Genomic DNA, 27,016 nt, shown 5'->3' with positions numbered 1-27,016 from the left:
CCTGTGGAAAATTTTAATCTTGTGATTTAGTCTCTGCAAATGGAAGTCGAAAATCCTCAGTGGGCAAGGAAGAATGCTGTGACAGAGATGGGTTCAATGAGGCTGGGTAGCCTTTAGACTAAGTCCCAGTGAACCCCATGACTTTTAGTGGGACAGTTGTGAGCCGGATAAGTTCGAAATTCTCACCCAAGGAAGGTCTCTCGCCGGCTCTATACTTCTGGCACCTTCACCCGCTAAAGATTTCTACCTTTGGACTAAATCACTTTTTAAAGTTAGGAACCGGTCAGTAGGGTAAATCAGCAAGTTGAGTACGACATCAATGGCTGCATCTCATATGCAGTCCGGCATTAGCCACTGACTTTGGTTCTTTTGCCAAAAATCCTTGAAAAGGTTTCTAGGTCCCAGCATTTAGGGTTAGGCAGGAGAGGTACACAGGCACTCATCCATGGGCAACAGGAACTTTGCAACACCACTTGGGGGGTGGGGTTTAGAAGTCACTCCAATGGTAAGACACCAGCAGGGTCCAAAGCATGTCCAGTTGGAATTGGTTAGCGGGGCTCTTCAGGAATATTGGCTTCTTGCATCTTTCTGTAGCCCTGTGGCTCAACAGGAGGCTAGCCAACTAGCCACTAGAGTAATTATTTTCTCCTGGGACCTAGTGGGATCAGGTCCACCCTTTGGGGTGTCTCTTTCCACAGGTTACAGTAGGTGCAGTTGTCTTACTGAAGTCCGGGTTCAGTAGGCGCAGTCCTTCTGCCTTCCTCCCGCCTATCAGTGTTCTGAAAAAGACACTAGGGTGCCACCTTTATGCCTCACACTATCTTATAGGTGGGGGGAGACTTTCTAATTAACAGGGAATTAAGTACCCAGGGGCAACCGTAACCACCCTGACATTTTCTGGGGAGTTGGCATTCACCCCACAGTGCCCTTCTCTGCCAATATCCAACATGAAAGAATACCTTGGTCAGAGCTCTGGGCATGATCCTGGTGTGTGTACAGGGAAATGAGGAACTCTCCCTGCAAAACCAGTTATGGGATAGGCTCCCCTCCTCTCAATGTAACTGGTGCCATTTTCGCAGCTTGGAATTTTTATTGTGGGTGGTGGGGGGGGGATTAGGGAGTGTGTTACATCTGCCTGTTCCAGGGGCTCAGGGTCTGCCACTTTGAAGCTTGTACAGTTGGTGGCTACATCCTCAGGCCATCCTGTCAGGGTCACACCTCCTCCCTTTCCTGTGAACAATTCACACCGCCCAGCAGGCTCTAAGGTGAGAGTTGGGATGGATTCCTGAAAGAGCTATTAGAGGCTATAAGGAAGGAAAATACCAACGTTCTAAAAGTAGACTATACAAAAAAATAATGGATCGAATATTTGAATTAATCTCAGCCACTGGCAATTACTCAGAGCTGCATCCTAGTCCAGCCTTATTTTGCACACCATGCCACCTCAGGTTGGACCCAGCCACATGCACATCAGTCTTGGTCCTGCACCAATAGGAACAGTCTAACCCAAACTGCTGGGCAAGGTCCTCCCTGAACCGGAACACAAGCAACCCAGGAGGAGTTCTGTTAGGGCTCATCATCCAGGTATAGCTTGGTTCCAGTGACCGCGTGCACTGGACTAACGTCTGGGCAGACCTATCCAAGGCGACACACTAAAGTATAAAACTAATTTAAGGATGGAATAATTAAATTAATTCTTACCAGTGATTGAGTTTGATTCAGCATTCCATCCATCGTTTTTTGTATACTTGAGTAAATATCCCTCAGTTGGATTTGGGTCCGGTGCACAGTGTGACACTGGTATCAAGGTACACCTTGCTGAGGACCCCTAATCCGGTTCAGAGAGGATCTGGCTGTTCGGGCTGGTCTGTTCCCATTAGAGCAGGGACAAGACTGATTTAAATATGGCTGGGTCCAGAATGAGGTGGCATGGAGTGCAAAATAACGCAGAGCTGGGTAGTGATTATCAGTGGCTGAGATCAATTCAGCAATCCAGTCATCACTTCTTTGTATACTTCAGTGTGTTGCCATAAGTGGGACAGGTGTACACAGATGTGGGACCCGTGCACACTGTCACGGATACCAAGCTATACCTGGCTTATGAGCCCTGCTTACTAGACCAGTACAATGGAATTGTATATAAAGGAAAGGGAATTTTTGCCCTTATTGTTAATGGGAACAATTCTAAGACTGTCATGCTGCCTCACTTGCTCTGTTACTTTGCCAATCTGCACACTGCACCTCCCTGAAAGTTTTTTGGGCCCTAGACAATCTTCTCTGCTAGAAATTTGGCACGCAGGTCACTGCAGGTTGGCCCTGGCAAGGCTTGAGTGCTCCACTGACTTGGCTGGACTTTGAGCACTACAATATAATTTATCAATTGCCATAGCTTTGTCTCTTGTTTGTTGGCATTGAGCTTGAGAACACCGCCACTACGCGTGAGCCTTGATGGAGTGCCAGATAGTAGGCTCCGTTTGTCCCTCTGCTCAATTCAAGCAACTTGCCCCGGTATGCTTTTGTAGAGCACTGCTTATTACGAGTTTGACACCGCTGCATGCCCAAACCACTCTGTTAGGCCTGATACATGCCAAACTCACCCTTGCAGCACTCACTACCTATAAGCAGCGGCTTAATCTAGGTTTAGAAATCCTGGGTGAACTGTTCCAGGAAGGCTTACTGATTTCTTTTAAAGATCTCCACAATCAATACCCAATAACCAAAGGACATTTCCTGAGTTACAACAGTCACTTCCGTGCTACAATGCCGATAGTGCAAAACATTTGCAGAGCCGTTCATGCATAAAGTCTTCCAGACTTGCACACCATGGGTGCAGGTTGCAATCTCATCAACTGGGGTGGCGGAGTGAGCTAAAGAATGATGGACTAAACCCTGATCAGTTGACTGGGGGTGAGTGCTTGCATTGTTCAGCACTCCGTCCATCATCCCCTTTGGTTTTATCTCATCAAATGGCTGCACAAAGCACTAGGTGCAAATGCGCGATTCCCACCGGACACGTTGAAGGCGCAATGGAAGTCTGACTTCATGAGGGAACCCAACAATACCAAATGGGACCGAGCACACTCTTTCCGAGTACTGTTTTCCACAATATCCGCTTTAAACAATGACAGTTCTATATCCTTCAACGAGCTAACATAACCCCTTGTAACAAAATTACGATTTCTTACAGGGAGCAGACTCCCAGTGTTCTCAATGCCATCTTTCCAGCACTGACCTATAACGTATGATCTGGAGGTGCCCCTCCTTGCAGAACTTCTGGATTTCTGTTGCAGACCACCTACATCTGCTCTCATGATGCAGCAATCTTCAAAGTTGAAAGGCTTGTACCATTGACTTCTTCCCACACCCCAAGACAGGTAAGGCAATATCCTGTTTTTTCTAGATTTAGCACTTCTAGTGGTGCTGCATTCCATTACATGCCTTTGGAAAGCCTGCACTTCCCCGGCAACAGCACTCTGGCATCAAACGCTGCTTTCTTGGGATGAGTTGGGGAGAACGCTGCTTCGGCACAAGGATGCCAGAGGACTCTGCAAATACACTTTGTCAGTAACGGGGGGATAGGCTCCTCCTGACCTTTTGCCCCCAAGGGTGTGTGGGGGAGGGGGGGGCAGCACATTTCCTATGTAGGCTCACAGCCTTCTGAGAGTCCAAGCCTGCTACACAATCCTCACGCTCACCCTAGTGATGATTATACAAAATGGGCCCACCCGCCTTCTTCCCTTGCCCTTTTTCTCTAAAAGTGCCTGGCTAAGGCATAGCATCCATGCTTTTCGCTGTTTCTCTGCGATTACCAAGTTTCTTTTTTCTAAACAGATCAGGATTCTGTTGCCCGACTATACTTTCACGGTCTTACTAAGAATGATGTTTGGGATTGTTGGTTTTCTGTTACTATTTATTCCACTCCCAATTACTGCTGTATGAACTCTTTTGGTTATCCAAAGAGGATTCCTGGAACACATGGACAGGCGACGTTGGCAACCCTAGGGTGTTCATGGTGGAGGGCACTACAGAACTATACCTGCTTACTGCAACATTGTACCCCACTTCTCCTGATGACAGTTCTGCACAAGTACAGTCTGTACAATATACTGACCTCCAGCGGCAACATGTGCCTTATGTATGTTCACAATTGAAATAAAAAATGCTCAATAAAAAAAAATTTGCTGAAAAATAAAGAAGGGCTACTCTAAAAGAGCCAAATCAGTATAAGACTTACATTGGCAGATTCTCCCCTTATTGAACTAGTACCTGCAGTGGTGAAAGTGGTAAGGGACCGGAAGTACTGACTCACTTAAGGTCTTTAACCCCACCACCCATGGACCATAAATCATATATAACGGAGACAGACAAAGATTGAAGTTATGTGGGTGGTACGGGCGTTGGGAGGTATTTTTGTGGTGGCATGTGAGGAGTATTTTGCGGAATGTGTACTTGGTCGTGAGGAGAGCGCATGTATGATGGAGAGAGAGTGCATGTGTAGTGATGGGTGTGGGTAGTGCTTTGCGAAGTGTGTGAACCTATGCAGTTATGGGGGAAGAATGTGTGATGGGTGGTAAAGGGATGTCTGTAGCAGTGGTAAAAGGGAAGTCCAGGTGTGGTGGGGATGTATGTGTATGTAGTTGGTGGTAGTGGTGGTGTGTGGTGGGGATGTGTATGGTGGTCTGTTGGAATTGTGTGTAGAGGGATGAAGTAAGTGTGTGTGTGCGCGAGCGCAGAGGGATAATGAAGTGAGGAGGAATCCTCCAACTGCCCTATTACTCCACGAATCAATAACTTGACCCTAACGGCCGCTTTAATCCAGGGGAGACCAGATCCATATTAGTCCCTTTAGCAATTTTGATGTCTGCGGAGTTGTTCACCAATGAATTGTCCCTTAGCTGCTAAATACCCCCAGATCTTAGAGAAAAAGCTAAATGGCATGGTCTCTGAATGTTATCCATAGCATATTCTCACTGGAATCCACCACCAACACAGTGTTTCAGATGGCTCTGAAGACCAGGTTACTGAAAGTGCTCCCATGATGCGATCTATATACTTTGAAAATGTTTGAGACCCGTAAATCAATTTGAGCAACCCTCGGTTTCGCATGGGATAGGCCTGGTATAGGCAGTAGGTGATGGCATTGGCAGAACTCTGCATATGTGAAGGTTACATTGTGAAAGGTAGGGTGAAATAACTCAATTCTTACTGAACTCGTCTAACTACTTTGGGAAAGACTTATGAATGCGAACCACAAATTAATTAGCAGTACACAGAGATATGATGAAAAGATATTCTCCATAAGGAAGTAAAATAAATGACCATATTAAAAAAACTAAAGTTGGGAGCGTGGAACGTAAAATGTCCAGAGCACCCAAGTCAAAAGGTTTGAGTGCAGAATTCCTGGTGGGAAGAATACAACGAATGCCCCTCTAGAGTCTTCCAACGAGGTTACTGATCTGGGAGTTATGACACTTTAAAGTCTGCAAGAGGCTAGATATTCTGAGAAACTCAGGAAGAGGAATTTTGGACCCCACCAGTAACGTGACACAAAGCATACTGGCTACCATCTTCTGCAAATTAAGCAAGAACAAAAAAATCCTCTGAGAACTCAAACAGCCCCTACAGAGAAGAGCACTGTTGAACAATGGAGACGGGAAAGAATCAATAGTGCACTTAATATCAAACACTTGACAGTTTACAAACTCCCTGGTTATGTATATCAGTGAACTCTGTTACAGCAATCAGAAGAAGAAAAGCAAAATAATTAAGCCATCAGGTAGCTGGTGGCATATTCGATCCGCAATATTATCTTTAAGTCTGGGGATGGTAACTGATAAGGAAAATAGGTGTATTTTACTCCAAAGATCAACATTTCTGAGGCGATTATTTTACACAACATTACTAATCGCTCACAAAATATTTCACGCAGTAAGGAAAATATTATTTCCAATATTAGCAGAAAGGTGTTGAAAAGTTCCCTCAACATAACAGTTAAATTGTCTTGACAACGGATCTAGAGCACTGAATGCATTCAAGCAATCAGATCTGTTTACAACACTACCAGGTACAACCCTTACCACAGCATTAGATAAGAAAATGTAGCTGAACTCTACATTTTAAGGGGTGGGATCAAGCTCTGACTTCCACCCACCACTCATCAGACCTTTAGGGGTGTATTCTGCAAAGTCCAGATCATGTGTGGACTGCTCTTAAATGTGTTGAGTCACAAAGGGTAGGTTCTACTTTTAGACAGGTCTTTTACCCATAAACACTCTCGCCATTTTATTACATCTCTGTGAGGCTTTCTTTGATATTCTCCAACAGTATTCCATGTTGGCATTCATTTGAACTGGTGCCTGAAGGGCCACCAATTGCTTTGCACTTAAACAAAGCGATTGCCAACTTACTACTTTGGGAACGTGGCTCTTTAAAGGTTGCAAAGATTATCAGTCAATTCTTCCTATGGTAGTTGGAGGAGGGGTAGAATCTCGAACAGCGAGACACCATATTACCAACCAAAGAGGGCACAGAGAGCTTCGAAGCCCACTTCACAAGTAAAGTACTGACATTAGTCACAAATCACATGACTGTATAGCCAGCAAGTTTGTGTTTCTTACCTTGAACTCACCCTCAGTGCAACAGTAGGCATGGCGGAAACTGGGAGGTCAAATTTACTATTCTAACTACAGTCATAAAATACTTGGGGAAGGTGTAACATCCCTCAAAATATTACAGAACGTGCATGTACTGTTCTAACTTTAGTCCGGAAATATTTTGGGGAAAGATAAAAACTCCCAAAGTATTTTACAAAAGGGTTGATCGTAATTTTGCATTGCAGAAAGTGTTGTCCTTAGGCAGCAGGTCAAGGCAAAAAACTGGGAAAGTGTAACCAGGTCTGCGGTGTACTTGGATAGAAGCAAATGTCCACCTTAAAATGGACATTTTGGGACATTCGGCTAAAGAAAATGTCTAGAATACGCAGCTGTAAAGAAATGATGCAAGTAGCTAGCAGTTGGGCTTAAGCTACTTTAAAAAGTGCATTGTTTGTTTACCACTGTTGCTCGAATATGAATTTACCTTGAAAAAACAAAGACAAGAGGTTTTTGGCAAAACAGGAACATTTGATTTAATCAAACAATACAGTCGGTAGTGCAGCATACAGAAACGGTTCTGAAGACTTACTCAAAGTACAATCGCATTTTAAACATTTCTTGAAGCATAAAACAATTCATAGATCCTGTTCCGACAGTGGAATGTGGGCCGCGTCATGAAGCCATATATTACTCCCAACAAATGACAAATGCAGCTAGGTATCAACCTTGAGTGGACACAATGAGCGCCAGTGCGTAATGTGTACAGATATCTGGCATTAGGAGCGTATGATCACTGCGTGTGTAGTGTGTGCTGTGTCCTGATTGGCGGATAGTTCATAATTTCATGTGCCATCCAACTTTATGGTGTTTGGGAATCTGCGCCGATCCAGCAATGTTTGTTTTATTGGTGCCTATCTGTAGGACTAATCTGGGGTTTTGCTGTTCGCGTGTTTGTCTTTCTGGTTACGTGCCACTCCACCTGTGATCTGTCAATCAGTAGCCTCAGGCCTAGGGCTCAGGGCCTGCCTGCCTGACCATGTATTTCTGACTCTGGGTTGATGGCGTGGTCATATCAGGGGATTGCGACAACAGTGATTCGATTTCGGTTTTGTACATACACATCATTGCATACATTGACATCAATATGAACACCACCAAGAGTTATAAGGCTGCAACATGCAGTAATATTCTAGCATAGGGCCAACAAACTAGAACATGCTGAATTGCAGAACTTTTAAGATGAAATGAGTCAAGGTGTATGTGGAAGAGTATGGCTGGTTGTCTGAAAATAGTGAATGTATTTGCAAAGTAATATCAAATAGGCTTGTACTGAGTTGCTATTGTCAAATTTCCTGTCAGAATTTCAGTTTACTTCTCAACGGAGTGTTCCAGAATGCTCTACTTATGTAAGAGTGACATATGGGAGAAACTTTCACCGGTGTTTCCTCACAAAGCATGGAAGAGAGCATCCTTGTGGACCGATGATATGGTAGTCTTCCCTGAACTTGCATTACAAGATAAAGTTAAGAATATACATCTTGATCTTAAAGGGAAAGGATTTCTCCGCTTCGAGGTTTTTTAAATGTTGTATTGTATATGTGATCATAAGAAACCCTTACTTGCTTCTCTGAATGGAGCAAACAAAGGCTTTCAACTTAGATACAGAAATACCATTACCTGGATTTCTGAATGCACCTATTGGCAGTTTCAACAAGTTCAAAATCTATGTGCTTACGTGCTAGTTGGCGCACACACAGCTTTCACCACTGTCAGTACCTGTTGGGTTCACAGCACACCCCCCCCAAATTAGGGCGCAGCTGAAGGTGCTTTGTGCTGCCCAGAAATGATTACATGTTCAACTACTCAGTTTAGAACGAAAATCATGCATAATCACACTGAAAATTGCTGCGGTCAGCAGAACAAGACCTAGAGTTCGCTAGAAACCAAGGATGCCATTCCTTTTTGGCTCCACATGTATTGTGAATTTTGCTGAGCTTGACCAAAACAACTTTCATTTTGGCAAGACTCTATAATATTTATTGGACAAATATCAACGAATCTTAACATGCTTTGCTATCAAAATTCTAACCTCAGACAACCTAGTTTTGGAATGCCAAATGGGACAACACAACTTCTAGTATGTACTTTTCTGGTGGTTGTCATTGTTCTTATGTTGAATTGATTCTGTGTTTGCCTGTAGTCCTTTTTAGTGCTGTTGCACACGATAAAGGGGTTAATGTTGCCTTGCTATCACACCTGTCAATCCACGTTTTTAAGGTACTGTTATAGTTTAAAAACTTGCATTAGTGGAATGGTTTTGAAATACTTTACTTATGATTCCATGGATTTTTTGCGCTTGAATAAACTACTAATAGACCTCGCCTTTACTGAGAGAGGGCATGCGTTTTAGCTCTGCGTTGACAGCTTAGCTGTCTTCAAGTGCCAATGTGCCCATTTATATTTAGAATCCACGTAGGGGTATTTCCATCTCATCACATACAACTAAAATGGCTGTTTGGTGCATCAGTCCATCTTCAATTGAGTGCTAATACTGGAATGGATGAGGGGCTATTTACATCTTGAATGTACAGTACATCACCACACATTCAATTCTTTTTTTCTTAGAAAGTCTGCATACAGAAAGCAATTTTGTTTTTTTTTGTTGCACTACTTTAATGCGGAAGGCTTTTGTAATGTTTGAATCCTGGCTCAAAATTTAAACCAGACTAATTGGTTTTGCCAATGCTGGTTACACAGTGCACTCTGAGCTAAATAGCATCTCGCCCCATGTGTCTCAATACTTGGGGTTGAAAGAAGTCTAGGCTAACTGTAAGAAATTAGGGTACTGGTTGACTGGGGTGTGAGCCCTGGTCAAGCAACAACCACAATCCTCGTCAGGGTAACCCTAACAATCTGTGCTCAACTCTCTGGCGGCTTGGCACAGAGCAGTCAGGCCTAATTAACTTGGAGGCAATGTGTAAACTATATGTGCAACACTTCGAACAGAAATAAAGAGAAAAAACCCACACAAAAAAGATCCCAAACCAGATTAGGAAAAGACAAAGGTTTTTAATAAATACAACAAAACATAAACAATAAAAATCCAATTAGTTGAACAAAAGATATGCAATTTTAAAGAGTTTAGTGAATATAGCGCCAAAAAGCACAAAGTGCCAACTGTGGATATCTGGTTGCGATGCAGTGTGGGACCTGCTACAGTGCCCCAGTTAGACCTGCTAAACAAAGTACCTTCAATCCTGGTTTGCCGAGTATTGCGAGGATTCCCAAAGGTGTGACGCACAGTTGAAGCTGTGGTGTGAGTTCCTAGGTCATTGTCGAGGTTATGTTTTGCCGTCGGGTTGATGCGTCACACCATTAATGCGACGCGTCGATTCAGAGGACCTGCGAGGCTGCGATACAGAGCCTGGTAGTGTCATCGAGGGTGTAATCTAAGAGGGATGCGAAGGCCTGCGCCAAGGATGCATCCAGCAGTGCAGTTCCAAAGGGGCTGTGGAGGTGATGTGGGTCTTTGCACAAGGTACAATCCATGCAGCAGCAGCGATGCCTTGGTTCTGCTTATGGATGCGCTGTTCAGGACTGGTATAGCACGACTTGGCAGGGTAGACTTACAAATGGCAGAGTCCAGTTGCAGAAGCAAGTTTGTTGGAAGCCTGTTGTGCCTCTGAGGCTTCAGAGCTGGAGGCCTGCCAAATAGCCTTTGGAGTCACTCTGGGGTTCTGGGTTCAAGAGATACAGATCCAGTTCTGCTCATCTAGGCAAGATCAGAGTAGGTCATGGCAGCAGTCCCTTCAGGTCAGCAGTCCAGCAGAGTGTCAGTCCTTTCAGCAGCATAGCAGTCCTTCACCCTGGCAGAGTAGCCACAGGTCCAGAAGTGTACTGTAGAGTTGGTGTCTGAGGTAAAACACTAAAACCCTGTTGTGCTTTTGAAGTGCAGAGAAGCTTCTAGAGGCATGCCTTTGAATTGCACAGGTGCCCTGCCTTACTTCCAGTGACTCCAGCCTAACTACAGGGGGTATGCAGCCCTTTGTGTGGAGGCAGGACACATCAAATTCTAGTGTGATTGTGCCCAGCTCCTACCTCCCATCCTGTCACTGATTGGCCATCCAGGCACACCTAAACTCCCTATTGTGTGTGGCTGTTTAGGAGGAATACATAAAGCCCAACTGTGAACTAGACCCAGTCATGTGACCCGGAGACAGGCTGCAGGCACCACATGGCCAAGGCAGGAAAATTGCTATTTAAAATCAGACTTCATCATGACTTAGGATTTTTCATTACAATTCCAGAGATCCTGAACATGAACTGGTTACCTATTCCCATTTGGAAATTATAGCTTATTAAATGTAATAAAGGTAACTCCAATGTTATCCTTTCGGAAAGGTAGACCTTGTTGTAGTGAAAAACGAATGTAAGTGTTTTTCACTACAAAGACAAGTCCTACTTTTCAAATACATTGCACCCTGCCGTCTGGGCTGTCCATGGCCTACACAAGGGGTAACTTATATGTATTAAAAGGAAGTTTTGGGCCTGGCAAAATGTTTATTTTGCAAGGTCGAAATGGCAGTTTAGAACTGCACACACAGTCTGCCATGGCAGGCCTGAATCATGCTTAAAGTGCTACTTCAGTGGATGGCACAATCTGTGCTGCAGGCCCACTAGGCATTTAATTCACAGGCCCAGAGCACAGGTAGTTAATCTACACTATGGACTTACAAGTAAACTAAATATGACAATTGTGTATGAGCCAATTCTACCATGTCTTAAGGAGAGAGCGCAAGCACTTTCGCACGGGTTAGTAGTGGTAAATTGTACAAAGTCCTAACGCCAGCAAAAACTAAGACAGCACAAAGGACAGTTGAAGGCAAATAGTTAAAGGATAAACCAGGTCAATGAAGCCAGGTCTAACAGTGCCATCATCTATTTTTGTTTCCAAGATTCAGGCCCATTTGACATGTTCTGCTGCGTCTGTGTTCATAGTTTGAATGATTCATTTTAAAACAAAAAATGTTTTCAGGTCAAATTCGTTTAATACAGTTGTTTGAAAAGTATCATTTGCACTGTCAGTGATGTTGCTTCAAATTCAAAAGGCTTTTTGAAGATTTTCTCACCTATAGAAAGGGGAACACCCCCAAGCTTCATACTTTGCTCTCCATCACGATTTTTGATTGAGGAGGGGCAACTTAGAATTTTCTTTCCTTATGTACCCTCTCTCTTTGACCCTGGGTGTTCTCTCTTCTCCAACAGCCCCAAAATTCTACAGCCATTCTCCCACGCAACAGCAACAATTATACAGTTCTCTCATTCCTCTTCATCTATGGTCTGTCCACTTCCCCAATACTTGCTACACACCATACTCTGTTAGAGTGCCGTCAATCAGTTGCTGTACTGGCTTTTTTCAGTTTAAGCCTCATTCACTTTCTTCATTATTTTGTATTTTTTACTAATTCTATTTGGAAATGTAGTAGGGTTTTGTTCGGTTTTTAACACTTCGTTCTCATGAATATTTTTTCATACAATTTTATTCAAAACAAATGTGATGTTAAAGTTTAAGAGATATCAAAACTGATCCAACAAAAATGCTGCAATCAACAAAGGCACTGAGAGTTATCCATCGCTCCACCCTCACTTTTCTCTCTCAGTCACGGTTCCCTCCCAGGATCCTTTTCAGTCTCTCAGAGACAACCCCTTTTTCCACAACGTTGGCCTATCATTGCTGTGGTCACTATGGCAATGAAATCTATCTCCCACAGCCTGTGACTGCGCCTCACGCGCTCAAGCAGGTGAGCGGTGCTGCCACAGGTGCTTGACGACAGAGTAAACCGGAAAAAAACCTGTCAACTGAAAATGAACAAAATAGGTTACATTTTAATCCGCTCCATAACAAGGTCTCTCAGTCTTACTGTAGCATAATAACACATCCCTGAAACTAGGCAGGTCTCTGGTGTAGGTTAAAGGATCAGCCTCTAGACTGCAGAAGTTCTCCACTCTATCTTTAAACTAGAATGCTCTCCCTTTAGCTCTTAAAACTCTCCCACTCCCCCCACCCCTGGTTACCCATAGAGATTGTGGTGACAAACATATACCGCAGTCCATCATTTTAAATACGGTATCGTTTAGAGAAGGCTTGTCAGGGTATTATTACACCAAGCCAACCACGGAGGTCGCTCAGTCTACAATACAATAGTAGCTCAAGTTCAAAGAAGGATAATGCAAATAATTTTGCAGGAGATTACTTGAAGCAACTAAAATGTTGTGCTCTCTACTTCACTGTACGTACAAGCTGTTATTATAGTGGAGAAAAGAGCATGTCTGGACCCTGCCTGACTATACAGTTTCCTCTGCTTTTTAATCTTATGCAAACGGAAACTGCAAAAACATTACTTATGGAAAACAGATCAGGGCAGTGATTTTGAGGGAGTGCTCAGTCTATTTATGAAACTCTCTGGTAGAATGGAAGAATTTAATATGGTCTCAATATTTCAGCAGACATATTAGCGAATTAACAAGAATGCTTCCTGTAGGTCTGGCATAGTTAGAATAAATACCAGCATATACTGAAGATGGCAATATGCTGACGCAAGAGTAGTAAATTGTTATTAACACTTTCAAAGGTGGCTTATTTTAAAAGGTAAAACATCCCTAGTTTGCCACCAACGCAGGGCACTGCTGAACAACACTTCATACGTTGAAATGGCCAGAGCTGTATCGGAGCGGCCTGGGCAGGTTTTAGTGGTGCAGTACCCATACCAGGGCTTACCCTCAGGCCTATGTTAACCCAATGAACATTGGGATATGGTGCTTAAGACGGAGTACCATTGTCAATAGCACTAACAAAAGGCACCAAAGCATCTCAGGTCCTTGGAAGGCAGTAAACCCTCTAGTATATTTAGTCAGCAGAAACTGCTCATATGTAGTTGCAAAAGGTACTTCATGGATTGGTTTGCAACTCGCCTAGTACTCAAAGCGCAACACTGCATCTGTGTGATTGATGCAGACCCCATGTGGCACCAGACAGCACTGTGTGAGTGGACAGCTCTGCTCCAACGGCAACATCTCCCACTTGGCAATTCAGTTTAGTCAGCAACAAGGTGCAATGATAACTTCTAATAGGATATAGGTGGTCTCAAGGAAGCCCCTGAGACATCCACACAATTAGGAGGCTACTATTAAACGTGAGGATTTAAGTATTTAAATAGTGAATTCTGAAACAAGTTATAGAAAGAATAGGCATAACGATTAATGCTAAATAACACCCATATGGGTTTAATGATTCCCAGTTTTTACATTTTTCTAAGTTGGAAAAATATTTTATGTTTGCAATTTAAAAAACCCAAAAGATAATAATTTGGAGGTGAACTAGGAACTATTTGTTGTACAAGCTAACGTGAATGCTACGCATTTATTTACATGGGATGTGTTCTTCAAGAGACCATAAATGTAATAACTTGTGATAAAATATTACATTTTTTTCCAGAAACAATCCTACTGTACATGATTAGATGACCTGAAACCCACAAGCAAAACTTGCACGGCAAGATTATTATTATATATATTTTTTTAACAAAACAGTAGGCAATCACTCTAGTAACCGTTTACCTGATTAGCAAATGTATCGATACAAGTGGTAATTCTAAAGCCGCTACAGGAATCTGTTGATAAAGGCCGGCAATGGCTTTAACATTATATATGCTCATAATATTCTCAAAATGTTTACATCGCGCTAAAAGGAACTTTAGCCCTCACTGCACCTTAACCCGTTCTATGCTCATGACGGAGCTGCTCCGTCAAGAGACTCGGTTGAGCTGTGCTCATGACTGAGAGGTTCCGTCATGGCCTGCTCGGCGCGCCTGTGCGGCGCGAATTTCGCGCCTGCGCTGAGCGTTCCATTGAGCGGGCGCGTTCGTGACGGAACCGCTCCGTCACGAGCACAGCTCAACCGCGGCATGCTCGCCCGCCCCACCCCATTAGCGCTGCGGCGGAATTCCCGCCGCAGCGAAGGGGTTAAAGAACCACTGCGAAGGCCAACAGATCTGTTGTTTTATAAAGGTGAAGTGTTTCACTTAGCAACTATGAGTCGTCTCCTCCTGCCTTAGAAAAAACAGTTTCATCATGAAGCATCATTTTGGGCTACAGTAATATGCAAGCTGGAAGTAGGCCCCTTTTCCTGGACAGACTACACAGAGAGATCATCTATATAGTAGTTAGTATAGGTTGACCTATACCAGTTATAATATCAATGAATCCTGTTGAAATGCAACTTCAGCCTTTCACTCTTAGCTCCACTTGAAATCCAAAACATAGCAAAATATTGCACAGTAGGCACTTTTGAAAAAGATCAGTATTTGAATTGCATCTTTACAACGCCTAAGTGCACACACGTCTTTATTTTGAAACCAAATAAATAGCTGTAAATTCAATATTGAATGTGGCAAGGGTGATTAGCTAATAGCACGGTCTTTCCAACTCTTGCAAAAGAAAAGATCCATAAACCTGCAATTCAAATGTTATTGTGTCAGTTAAGTAAATACATCGAGGAGCACACAAAGATTCTACTCTACCAAAATGGCTACCCGAGTCGCATTGAGAAAACCTAACGAGGACGTAAATGTGACAATGTAAACATCCACAATATGCCACAGCCTTGACTGATGTCACAGCCAAGGAAGGGCAAACCATGAAAAACACGTGAAAACCAATGGCTGAAGGGCTCGGACACAAAGAGCTCTTTGCCTCTGCTATTCGTACTGGACTTTTCTGAAAAACTGAAGACATCCGGTATTCTATACAGTTAAAGCGGTCTGTACTCAGACCTAAAAAGACTTCATAAGGATATAGCTACAAAACAGTGCTTCTGGCAGCATAGCTAAACACTTGTAAGTTCCCGAATGCGAGACCTATTGGCTATGCCAATGCTTGTTTTAGATCTGGTTTAAGAACAGTTTAACTCCTGCTGCCATGGTAATGTATGTACAACTTGTACTCTAGAGACGGTAAACCACTGCTGGGCAGCAACTCGCACACGGATGTGTATCCTTTTGTAACCAAGCCACTGACTGTACTGTATCCCACAGAGACTAACCAGCTAAACTTGGACATCCAGGTGAAAATGTTCACTTTAAAGTAAGGTATTTCCGGCACAATCAATAACACAACTTTTTTGTAACTGAAGACACCTGTTAAAAAGTAAAACAAGGTCTGCGTGGCTAGCTCTAGTGCAATGAGTTTAAAATAATCAATCCAGTTGCTCGTCGAGGTTTCTCGTTAGTCCATTTACTATGTCGTTTATTCTAATGGGTGTTGCCTCTTGTTTTCCAGCTGTTTCCAGATAATTTATAGAGTACTTCATGACAGGGTTTTTCTGCTATCCTAACTACAGTATTTTCTCACCAATCTGTACTCTTTAAACTGGCATGTGATTTATATCACCCTGCCAAAACCTTTGCTAGGAAAAGACCCGTCATTTTTAGGTCTCCTGGCGTTGAACCGCGCTAAAGCGCCGTCTCGCCAGAGACCTATTGTGAGCGACTCTGCTTCCCAGGAGAGGGACAGGAGCTGGCCGCGCGCTGGGGAACGGAGCGGGCCACACGAACGCGCTCGCTGTGGCAAGCTCCTGTCTCCTCTCCTGGAAATCTGTACGACACAGCCACACCTCCCCCTGCTAACACATGCGCACACACACGAGCACACCCCCCCACACATACACACACGCACGCACACACAGACACGAGTGCACCGAGCCCCCCTCCCGTCGTCGCACACATACATACATACACACACGAGCACAAACACACAAGTGCACCGAGACACCTCCCCAGCCCTTTTGAACTTACTGGGCCAATCTCGGGGGACTCCGCTCTCAGCACGCAGCAGGGGCAGGCACCGGGCATGTGCCTCGTGCCCCCTCCGCAGAGTTGACGCTGCGGCTCTTGCCAGCTCCTTTCCCGGGGCTCCCTCTTGGTCAAGGGAGCCCCGCAACACCTGCGCAACCTCCTGCTGGCGGCCCCGGGGCTCTCCACCGCTCACAGGAGCCGCGAGACGCATTTACTCCGCTTGCCTCCTCTTCCGGTCCGGACACGGACCTGCCCCCGTCACAGGCGACCTTGCCTGACTTCCGGTGCGGCTGCGGCGGGATTCCGGGGGCATTTTCTGCCACACAAACATTGTTTTTGTTAGACACACTACCCTGCTGTGATAATATGGCTGCATCATACCAAACTGTGCCATGGGGAGTTGGCAAAGGGACAGTGGGCTATATGCACAGCGACGGCGTGGGGTTTAACTGTGACTGCAGCTTCATGCCTGCACGATGCCCGCCCTCACCCTTGGAGCACGCGGTGAGGTTTACGAGTCACACATCCTCTGTTGCTTGTTTTACAGCCCGGCCCTGCAGGGCTTTTCTTCCCGTTTACAATCTGCGCACCCTCCAGCACAAAGCAGGCCAGCGTGCGAGCGCGCTGACCTCTGACCCGCAGGTTACACATTGGTGCTATAATTACACACCATCAAAGTGCGCTGCAGATGCTTTACATTTCTAGCTCAGTGGGGAACATCAAAGTGCAGCGGTGGGGGCCCTGAGGCCGGCTGTGAGGTGGCATCGGTGATGCCCGCGCAGGGTGTGGAAGAGCGCTGGGTGGCACTGTGGCGTAGCTCACCCGGTCCCTCAGAAGTGTGTGCCTACAATCTACATAATGACACTTTGTACGTGCAGCGCCTTGTCCCTTTCAGCAGGGCTCACTCTCGCTCTCTCTCAACGATGTGGCATAACGGCCGGAACTGCCGACTTTGGAGTTGGGAAACCAGGTTCGAGGCTGGCGTCCGCTCAACATCCTGTGATTCTGGGCAAACCACTTAATCTCCCCGTGCATACCAAAAAAGGAATGTGTCCTTGTGCAATGCATCTGGTGCTCTCGTAAAGCGCTCCAATAAATGCCTTCTGATCGAGTTTGAACTATATAAGAACGAACAAAATAAAATGAATAAAAAATAAGCAGGGCGAGGAATCGGCCTGGGCTTTTTTTGCGTGTAATGCACAGGAAACATGCCTCAGTGTAGTGGGGTTGGCGCATTTGCATACGTTTGGATAACGTTTGTAGTCACACAGGCTAGTTAAAAACAAACATTGGCACAATCAATTGTCATGGCCTTTGGAAAGAGAAAATATTCTCCCTAGCTTTATGACACTCCATCTCACTACCAAATGGGCTTCTATACTCCCTCCTCCCCATCCAGGAAGTAGTGACAGGCGTTGTGTTTCATTGTCAACCACCTCTAACCTCACCTCACAGCTAACCATTCACAAACAATGTTTATATACCAATTGCAAATAATAAAAAAATAAAATAAGGCAAAGCATTGTTATTTACAATGCCAGTAACTCAAACTTTAATGCTGGGAGACCTATTGCATTGTAAATGCTTGTTGTTTTGGAGTCTGACATGTCACAGATTAGGAAGAAAATGTAATAAATTGTTCTTTAGCTGGTGGCCCCAATTCTCTGATGTTATACAGTGGTCAGCTCTGGATGTAAAGAAGCAGATCGTTTCCACTGCAAGTGCATTGTTCCATTGCACAAGGCTTCTTTTCTGCAGAGGTTTATAGAGTGGGAGACCTCTTCTGGCCAAGGCAAAAGGCCTCCTTTGTCAGGGGTCGCTTGCTCTCGTCAGGCAGGGCTGGGCATGTGCTAAAGCATCAAATAACATAGTTAAACTTGCTATCCGGAAGTTATATAAGTGACATTTTTTGTTTCCCAGCTGAATTATGTTGAAGCGTATAACCAGAATTGTTGAGTGGCATAAGTCCCAGTTAACCAGCAGTTTTGAGTGGTACGAGTCTCAGACCTTGTTCTGCAGTTTCTAGTCCAAGTAATGGTGCTTTTTGTTTCCAGGTCCTGGTATAATTGGCTTCAGGAGTCACACCAAAGTGCTCCCTTTCAGGCATTATCAGTCAGTTGAATTCTAGTGGACTTCCAGTGGTTTCATCCATATTTGATCTGCTATTATCTGCATCTGTCCAGGAAGGAGCTGTATCAGACGTCACATTTTAAAGCAATTATGGGAAAGCCCGGTGGGAGTATAAACAGTCTTTTCCAGAAATTACTCTAGTGGGGAACTATTTTATCTGTGCATTTATCTATGCGCCAACATTCTGCTCCATAATTCATTGGCTATTTAGCTTCCCGCTTTTGCTAGAACAACTTTATTTGTGAGAAGAATCAGTTTGCCTGTGTCCAGGGCAAGCTGGAGGATTGTGTTTAGTGGCCCTTCTGATTTTCCCATTTCCAACTGGATATGGGCATCACAATTAATATTGCTAGTCAAGGTTGTGCCTAGGTAGGCCGGCTATTCAAATGGTAAAATTACACTGTTCAACCATGGTGTGGGGGTAGTCGGAGGGCTTGAATCTGAAGACCACAAAGGTTGTGAGGAATCACATTTGGACTTAGGATTTTGGTTCTGGTGAGCTCCCCGATGGCCTTCTTTATGTTTTTATCAGTGAACGTCTCACCTATTTTTATGGTTGCGTTTTTGGGGAAGGCTAGTGAAAGAGACTCATTTGTTTTTGTTGCTTATTATGGGGAGTTGAAGACAATTGTGAAGAAGATTATCCAGTTTTCTACTGACCGATCAACCTCAAGTTCATTTTGACACGTAGCCCTTCCACTATTTTCCTCTTGAAAGTGTGGGTGTCTTTCTCCCATGTACTCCCTTGGATGCTACTGGTCTTTCGTAAGAACTAACTAGGCTTTGCTGTTACCAGGTGACATCACTTGTACAGAAACGTCATGCCACTTTTTGATGGTCGTCTACATGTCCAAGTGTCACTGGAGCAAAGTATTTAAGGAGTCTAGATGATATGCTGAATTTTTGTGAACTTTTCAGAATTCGAAGGAAGGAAAGATGCTGCGACAGCCTGATCTTTGTTGCAAGAAGACGATGGAGGCTGATGTAGCTGGTGAATGACTGGAAAGTTAGGGAGTGCCTCCAGTCTCTCCTAGAGTCCTTTTTTGTGCTATTCGAAAATGTGTACTGGTGTTACCATGCTCATAAACTACTCGCCCTGCTCGGCATGCCCTGCTCCTCAACAGTTGTATTTTGCTGATTGGCCATATACTACCTTCTTGCTAGCAGCCCATAAGAAGTGTCAGTAGGTTGCAATTTGTTTCTAGGCACTGTATACTAACACTCCTTTTAATTTCGATCATTTCACCTCGGCTTTCATCTCCTCCTCTGTTCCTCTGTCACTACTCCTTCTGGCCTTCCATTCACCACCAACTCCATCTCTAGCCTCCTTATGGCCTCCTTCTGGCCACTAGGCCATCTGTCTTGCAGCTGCAGGCAGCACTATCTGGACATAATGGCCAAATGATGGGGGTCTGCTGTGGGGTATGCATTTGAGTTTGATTGACCTTGCCTTCCTCCAAGTAGCCTGGTCGGTAGCACACACCAGCTCTAGGCACTATGTATTAGGACGCTTAAGGTACTTCAAGCGCTGATTGCTTAAAAGCTCTTGGGAAGGGGGGGGGGGGGATGTGTTTTTAGAATAGGTACTGCACCCGTTTCATACTGTGCCAGCTGTGTCCACTGTATCACCAGATTACAGCATAGTATGACACCTAGGACCAAGCGTAAGGCAAGATAAAGGGCAGAGGTATGGGGCAAAAAAAAAAATAAGTGGGAGCAAGCGAGACAGAGACCAGACGCACACGAAGAAGAAAAAGCAACAAGCATTTGCAATGCAATAGATCTCGCATTTACACGCAATAGCTTAAACTTGCATAAATGCAAGACCTATTGCAGTCCCGTAGAGTGGGCGGGGCTCCAGCGGAGACGTCACAGCTTAGACAAGGCCGAAACCGTCTTAACAGCAGGGATGACAACCTAATGCAGAGGGGAGCCCTCTGTCGGTCGTCAGTAGAACTGCAGTCTTTATCTCGACTGAGGCCATCTAAAAAAGAATATATGGTGAATCTGGCATACCCATAATGCATTGCATGAGTGGCCCTAACAGCCACCACAACGAATAATAGTGGTCTATAAGCATAGAACATACATTTTGTATCTATCCTTTAGCAAATGAGTTAGCATTTATTTACCGCGCTGGAGATCATTAAATAATTTCGCCTTAATTGTCTCGTAAAAATGATATGCAAAGACTATTATATTTGACCTTTATATACTCAGTAAAATTCTGTATTTAATTGCACTCTGTCTTATTCTGACATGGGATCTCAATGAAATGTAACTAAAGTAGTTATCAGTTACTTTGGAACTGGTATTGTGCTCTGTGGCGCTAAACGGGATAGTATTAATGAATATGTGTTTTTACTTCGCATACTATTAGTGCGCATACCATTAGCGATTTTTACTTCGCAGATGATGTTAGTACGCATTTTTCTACTTCGCATTCTTTTACTTTGCATCTGTTTGTAATTCTCTTTAAAATGCAATCACTTGAGAAGAACTTTCTTCGCATACCACCACATCGCGATTTTAGTTAGTTATTTAAATATTAATACTTATCAAAAAGTAACCTAACCCCTGGAGCGGGTTTTGGGTGTGATTTGCTTCCTGCTGCATTTCGATGACATGCACACTCCTTTTTTTCATCTATTTGTTTTCTGATGAGGCTAGTGATATTTAAATCCACTTTAAAAAAAAAAAAAATTAATCCCACGAAGATGTATCATAACGAAACTTATTTTAATCCTTTGTTTCAAAGAATGCCAACATGATTTCCACACATTAAAATTCTTCTTCTGCTCACTGTCATAAATTATTAATTCCCCTTTCACCTCTATATTACGATATGTTGCAGTGATCTACCATTACTTCGCATGTGGCTGCTCATATTTTTTTTAATACATATTCATCATACAATGCTCTATTTATGGGCTATTTCTTCATACCTGCACATCCTTTCTCCATTCTTCGTTTCCATTGTGTGTGGTTCCGTTTGATGACGGCCCAACGTTATGAGGTCTACTTCTTTGAATTTCATAATATTTAAAAACGGACTATGATTCTAACTTTCATTTACCAACCACGATAATGTGCCAACCACGTAAAACGCATGAACTCAGTTCCTGATATCCTGTCGGGGTTGCAGTCACTTTTCAAATGATACAACTTTGTGAGTTTTCATTATATTTCTAAGTAGAAACATTCTAAATAAAAGCGTATGCGTAGTAACAGCATGCGTACTAAAACCATGCTAAGTAAAGGTCTCTACGATGTAAAAAATGCGTAGTAATGGTAGTTCGAAGTAGTCCCCGCGAAGTAATGGTAGATCACCAGTATTAACACATCGTGAGCACATACATTTCCTATTTAGAGAGCGGTCTGTGCTAATGTCATGAAAGCAGCAGCCATTCTATCACATGATTCGAAGTGAATCTAAACAAGGTGGAGTAATGGCTGGAACCAGAAGCTACAGGCATAATTGCATGGCATCCCCTGAAGTAGGCGCCATGGTAAAAAAAAATGACGAGACCAGGCGCCATGCTACGTGCCATGATGAAAAACAAGTAGTCTCTAAACATAACATACGTACAGTTGCAGCGCAATAAAACTGTAGTTGGTCGGTGCTGCTTCCGATAAAAACGGAAGTGATGAATCGAGAGCAGCAACCAATAGGGAGCCCAGAAATCAGAGTGACAAATAAATTGCCCATTTGCAAGCAGCAGGCGGGATTACTCTCACTATACTGTTTACATCAGGTCTTGCAGACAACGCATGCGCGCTGCCCAGGCTCGACCTTAAATGGGAAACTAAGATAGAATGTGCCAAGTGAGCAAGCCACGCTGCCTGCTATGCCAGCGAAGCCTGCTGCAACCTTGGTGCACGCTCAGACAGCAGAAGTCTGGCATGTTAATGAGAGAAAGGTTTACATTTGATCAAACCTCAATTCAATCACTCACTTCTACCCCAGGCCGTTTCTGCAACTGGATTGGTTCATAGTCTATGCGCGTTTCTGCCTCTGTCCCAATTTTCCCATCTATACTTCTCTCCAATTTGTCTTTCTTACATTTTCAATAACCCCTTATCTTCATCACCCTATCACTGTGGCAAAGTACATTTTAGGTAAAATCTGAATCCTCAGAATTTCTCACTGAATCCCACACTGGAAGCAGTAATCCGCTATAAAGCATTAACTCTTAGAAATACGAAATCGCCAAACTTGAAATGTATCATAGCAAAATCAACTTGTCACGACTCTAACCAACAACACAGCATCACATGAATGCAAGCACCACATACGGAAGTGAATACTAAAAAAACCTAACCTACTGCACTGGTGCAACTCACAGAACTGCACACTAAGTACAGCCTCAAGTATGTGTCAGGAATGTTACACTGCTCAGAGGCATCCAACCAGCCCAAACCTAGATAGCTTTTCAACTCATCATACTTTAACAAATCTTTAAGAGAAGAAATCTTATGAACATCTAAACCAAGTAATCCCCCTTCAACATTCAAGCAACCAGCAAACATTTGCAACACACCTACAGTGCACTATTTCGTAGGCCTGGGAGAAATTTAAATTACGCAATTATAGTTGTGTTTCACTTATTACGAGAGATTCCCAAAACTACAGCATTATGCCACTTAGTGTATTTACATTCCAATCAGAGTAAAATGTACCACAATATGCTCTATTCCCAATGCTTTGTTAAAATGTACACTTATGCCATAAATCGATACAGAGAGGTGTTTTGTGCTAAAGTATACCACAAAACATAAGATTTCACGTCATTGTGAGTATTATGCGTAATTTCATGCAACTTTGCTGACATACCATGCTCTGCTGATACAAGGTTAGAGTTTGGTATGACTGGCTAGTCCAGGATTCTAAAACTGAAGGCAGAACTTGCAGAGGAATCACGGACAGACCGGATGCTTAAAGGCTACGCAAAGAGGGGTTTAGGGGTGCTGCACGAATGACCCTTACCACAACTGTGGGTGCTCTCAGATGAGCTCTCGAAGGACCGTAGATACAGCTCCTTTTCTGCCCCACTGCTTTCATATAGGAACAGATGACCAATCATTCAGGACACCACAACTCATGACGGGTTTGTCACTTAGGGATAATCGGGGATCAAGGCGACCCCACCCCTCCACTCCCGATCCAAGACACCACATCCATTCATTTCTTTCTGTGAGATTTTTAATTCATCTTAAACTTGTTTTTTTTATATAGACACTTCCTGTGCTGACATGGACTTTAAAGGTCACACGATATAATTGAATATTCATTGTGGAACCAAGGATGTGCAATGACACTACACCAATAAGAAGGCCAGAGGCCTTAACCATAGCTCAATCATTCATTTAGAGCAAGCAGAAAAGTGAACACTAGAAATGAAGTTCACGCTATATAATTGAAAAGAATAAGGTACACTGTATCCAGAAATGAGGAACTTGAAAAAACACTAAAAAAAAAAAAATGTATCCATTAAGCTGGAAAAAATGTAACTCCATATATGCGCCATATTGCTCAACATATTTCATACTAAATGTCATACTGAAATCATGGGAATAGGCACTCCAGGGAAAGCAGTCTGGTGCCATTCTTGTAGGCTCCATAGGCAAAATGTATTTTGCGAAAAAATCCACACTTAATATTTTTATCTATAAAGACCAAATAACCTAGTGTCTAAAGAGCCCCTCTGGTGGTTGTAGCGTAAGGCATCACCAACAAGTATCACTGCAGTTTTTTGCAGCAGGTTGGGGGGCCAGATGAAAACAAGTATTGGCAAAGGCAATAAGTGTCACCTTGAAGACCTACTGGCTATGAATGAATGAACATGTAAAAAATAATTTTGTCGGTAACGTCATTCAGCATGCATGCAGTAGGGGCATACAGTAGAACGTATGGGATAGCACTCATTAGGATGCATGTGAACACATCCATTAGGACAGTGGTTATGAACTTTTTGATTTCTGTGGACCCCCACTTAATAATCAATGAAATCAGGGACTCCTATCGAGTCATTACATTTTTGATGATTTGGACCACAAAACAATGCACAAAAAATACAGAAACAAGCATTGATCAAACAATTACACAAAGGGTTAAATATTTTGTTTCACAAAACAAAATTCTAAAAAGCTCAACTTTAATGGGAAGGTTGGGCGTTTCTATGCTCAATTGAGACCCTCATTGTCCATACTATATTCTATTTGATGCACTATCACTGGTCCCACGAATCAATCTTGGGACACTATAACTTCATATTTAGCCTCCAATTTCAAATTGCTTCACAGTTTCAGAATGTTTAAAAAAAAAAAAAATTACATTTTGCTTCTTTATATACATACACTTTATAAATATGTTATTATTTAATTTTCTAAGCAGTCGCAGAACCCCCGAGTAGGGTCCCCAGGGTCCCCGGTCCACAGTTTAAGGACCACTGCATTAGGACAAGTGTGACCGCATTCATGGGTAGAGTGTTGTAGAGTGCATTGGGATAGATTGGCATAGAGTTCATTGGCATAGAGCGTTATGGCATAGAGTGCAATGGTGTGGAGTAGAGTAGAGTGCAGTGGCGTAGAGTGGACTGGTGCAGAATACATTGGCCTGCAAAGGGGTGGGGCAATAAAGGAGCGGCTGGGGGAGCAAAGATGAAATAAAAATAAAGCTGGGCGGGGGGCGGAGGGGAAAAGCAGTACACTAGTGAGAGAGCAATGTGAAGCAAGTGCGAGGGGTTTGGCATGGGTGGGGTTCAGATGACCCAGAGAAAGAGCAGCACAAGGGAGAAAGCAGCAAAGCGCCTTGGGTGTGATTTGGCACAGGCGCTGCGGACAAGGGTTAGCGCTAGAAAACATATGTAATGTCATGGAGGGATGGAGAAAATGAAAATACAAATTTCCCTTAAAGTGAGCAGTTGAAGGATATAAGTCAGACATTTAAAAGGATGGAAGAGAGACTATGCTCCAAAGGGGGAACAAACACAAGAAGAGGAACAAAGAGGAAGGAAAGCCGTCTAATAAGAACTAAGCAAATGAGAGTAACAACAAATGGAAACAGTTTGCCAGCTCGAAGCCCACTGCAAGTTTCTGGCATAGCCAACAAAAGGTCTTTCACTACCAGACAGCTAAAAGCTGTCTGGAAGGTGAGACCCAAAAAGGTGAGAGGGGGGACAAAAATCTTACTAAAGCTGTGGCATCCAAATATTTTGTGTCTGTCCTGAATTAAACTTCTTGAATTATTAACTAAATAAAGCAACGTGATGAAATAACAATTGACTAAAAACAGCAAAACATATTGAACAGTTGATGAAAACGCACAAATAGGTTTGAAATCACATTCCATGTGAAGATCTTAAGCTCAAGATAAACACTAAAAACACAACACACATTCCAAAAAGGCAGCAAAAACAAATAACTGAAATATAAATTGTAAAGACGAAAGAGATAAAAAATTAAAATCCCGAAAAAGGTAGAGCAGGGAGACCTTTTTTTCTATCTCCGACACAGCAGCCTTGTTAATGGTGGCACTTATTCAGGAGTACAGTGTTGCAAAGGAAGAGGGATGAGACACACTAGTGCCACTCAGGAAACACAGGTGCAGGGCATGATATCACACACGCAAACATAACACTCAACACCTTAACACCAAAGCATTGAGGCACAGCGGTGATCTGTTCTTAAAAGAGGTTGTACTTACACTCCACATATTTCAGCGAGCGGAAAACCTTCCGTTGAGGAGTGACACGTTTGATGTTGGGGTGATCTTCCAGTGTCAGCAGGCCAACCCTCGGGTTCTCTTTAAGCTCAATGACTTCAAAATCGCTGGGATAGTCACTGGCGGGGTTGCTGCGCGGAACGATTCTCCAGTCTTCCACTCCACTGCTCGTCAAGGCGCTTGAAATGAAGCTGCTCCTGGCTTTGGCTGTGAAATACCCAGTAAACGCTACAATATACTCTGGAAAAAGGAAAAAAAAAAAAAAAGGTTATGCACAATCAGTAGTTCCATTTCTCACTTCATGAACAGGAAATCAGAACATTGGTTATTATTTGCTGAGTAGGGTACGAAGAGACGTCACCAAAGAAGCCCCCACAGTGAAGTTAAAGGTGGAATTGTAACAGAGCACCTCAGAGATACAATGAAGGCTGGAATATTTGTGCTTTAATAAACAAGCATTGGAAAGCAGCTGACCAGAGTTTAGCAGATCACAAGGCGAGCAGATCCCTCTTAGTATTAAGGTCTACCATCAGACTTAATAGAATGCTCAGCCTGGTTCTGCTTCAAGAGCAACTGTAAAAGGTTGCACTTAGATTGGGTGAACTGAGGTTGCCAGTGGTGTGCGGAGCGGCCCCCCTTGGGATGTGTGGGGTAGTCCCAACGCAGACCTCCAACCGATGCATGAAGCAGCATTCAAGTGAACCTACATGAGTCGTTCA

At 43.5% G+C, this 27,016-nt stretch overlaps 1 protein-coding gene across 1 annotated transcript in view; it reads right to left on the bottom strand.

The window, feature by feature from the left end:
* MBTPS1 (membrane bound transcription factor peptidase, site 1) overlaps positions 1-26,537 on the bottom strand; it is a gene marked incomplete at its 5' end in the record, with an annotated part of 218,955 nt that extends 192,418 nt beyond the window's left edge. The window contains one exon of the mRNA XM_086949849.1: positions 26,280-26,537. Within this exon, the coding sequence (XP_086805975.1) occupies positions 26,280-26,537 (258 nt within the window). The remainder of the gene's footprint in view (positions 1-26,279) is intronic.
* Between the last annotated feature and the right edge of the window lie 479 nt (positions 26,538-27,016).

The sequence above is a fragment of the Lissotriton vulgaris genome, unplaced genomic scaffold (genome assembly GCF_964263255.1).
Source record: "Lissotriton vulgaris unplaced genomic scaffold, aLisVul1.2 SCAFFOLD_912, whole genome shotgun sequence".
Classification (NCBI taxonomy): Eukaryota; Metazoa; Chordata; class Amphibia; order Caudata; family Salamandridae; genus Lissotriton; species Lissotriton vulgaris.
This window is presented reverse-complemented; position numbering and strand designations above follow the sequence as displayed.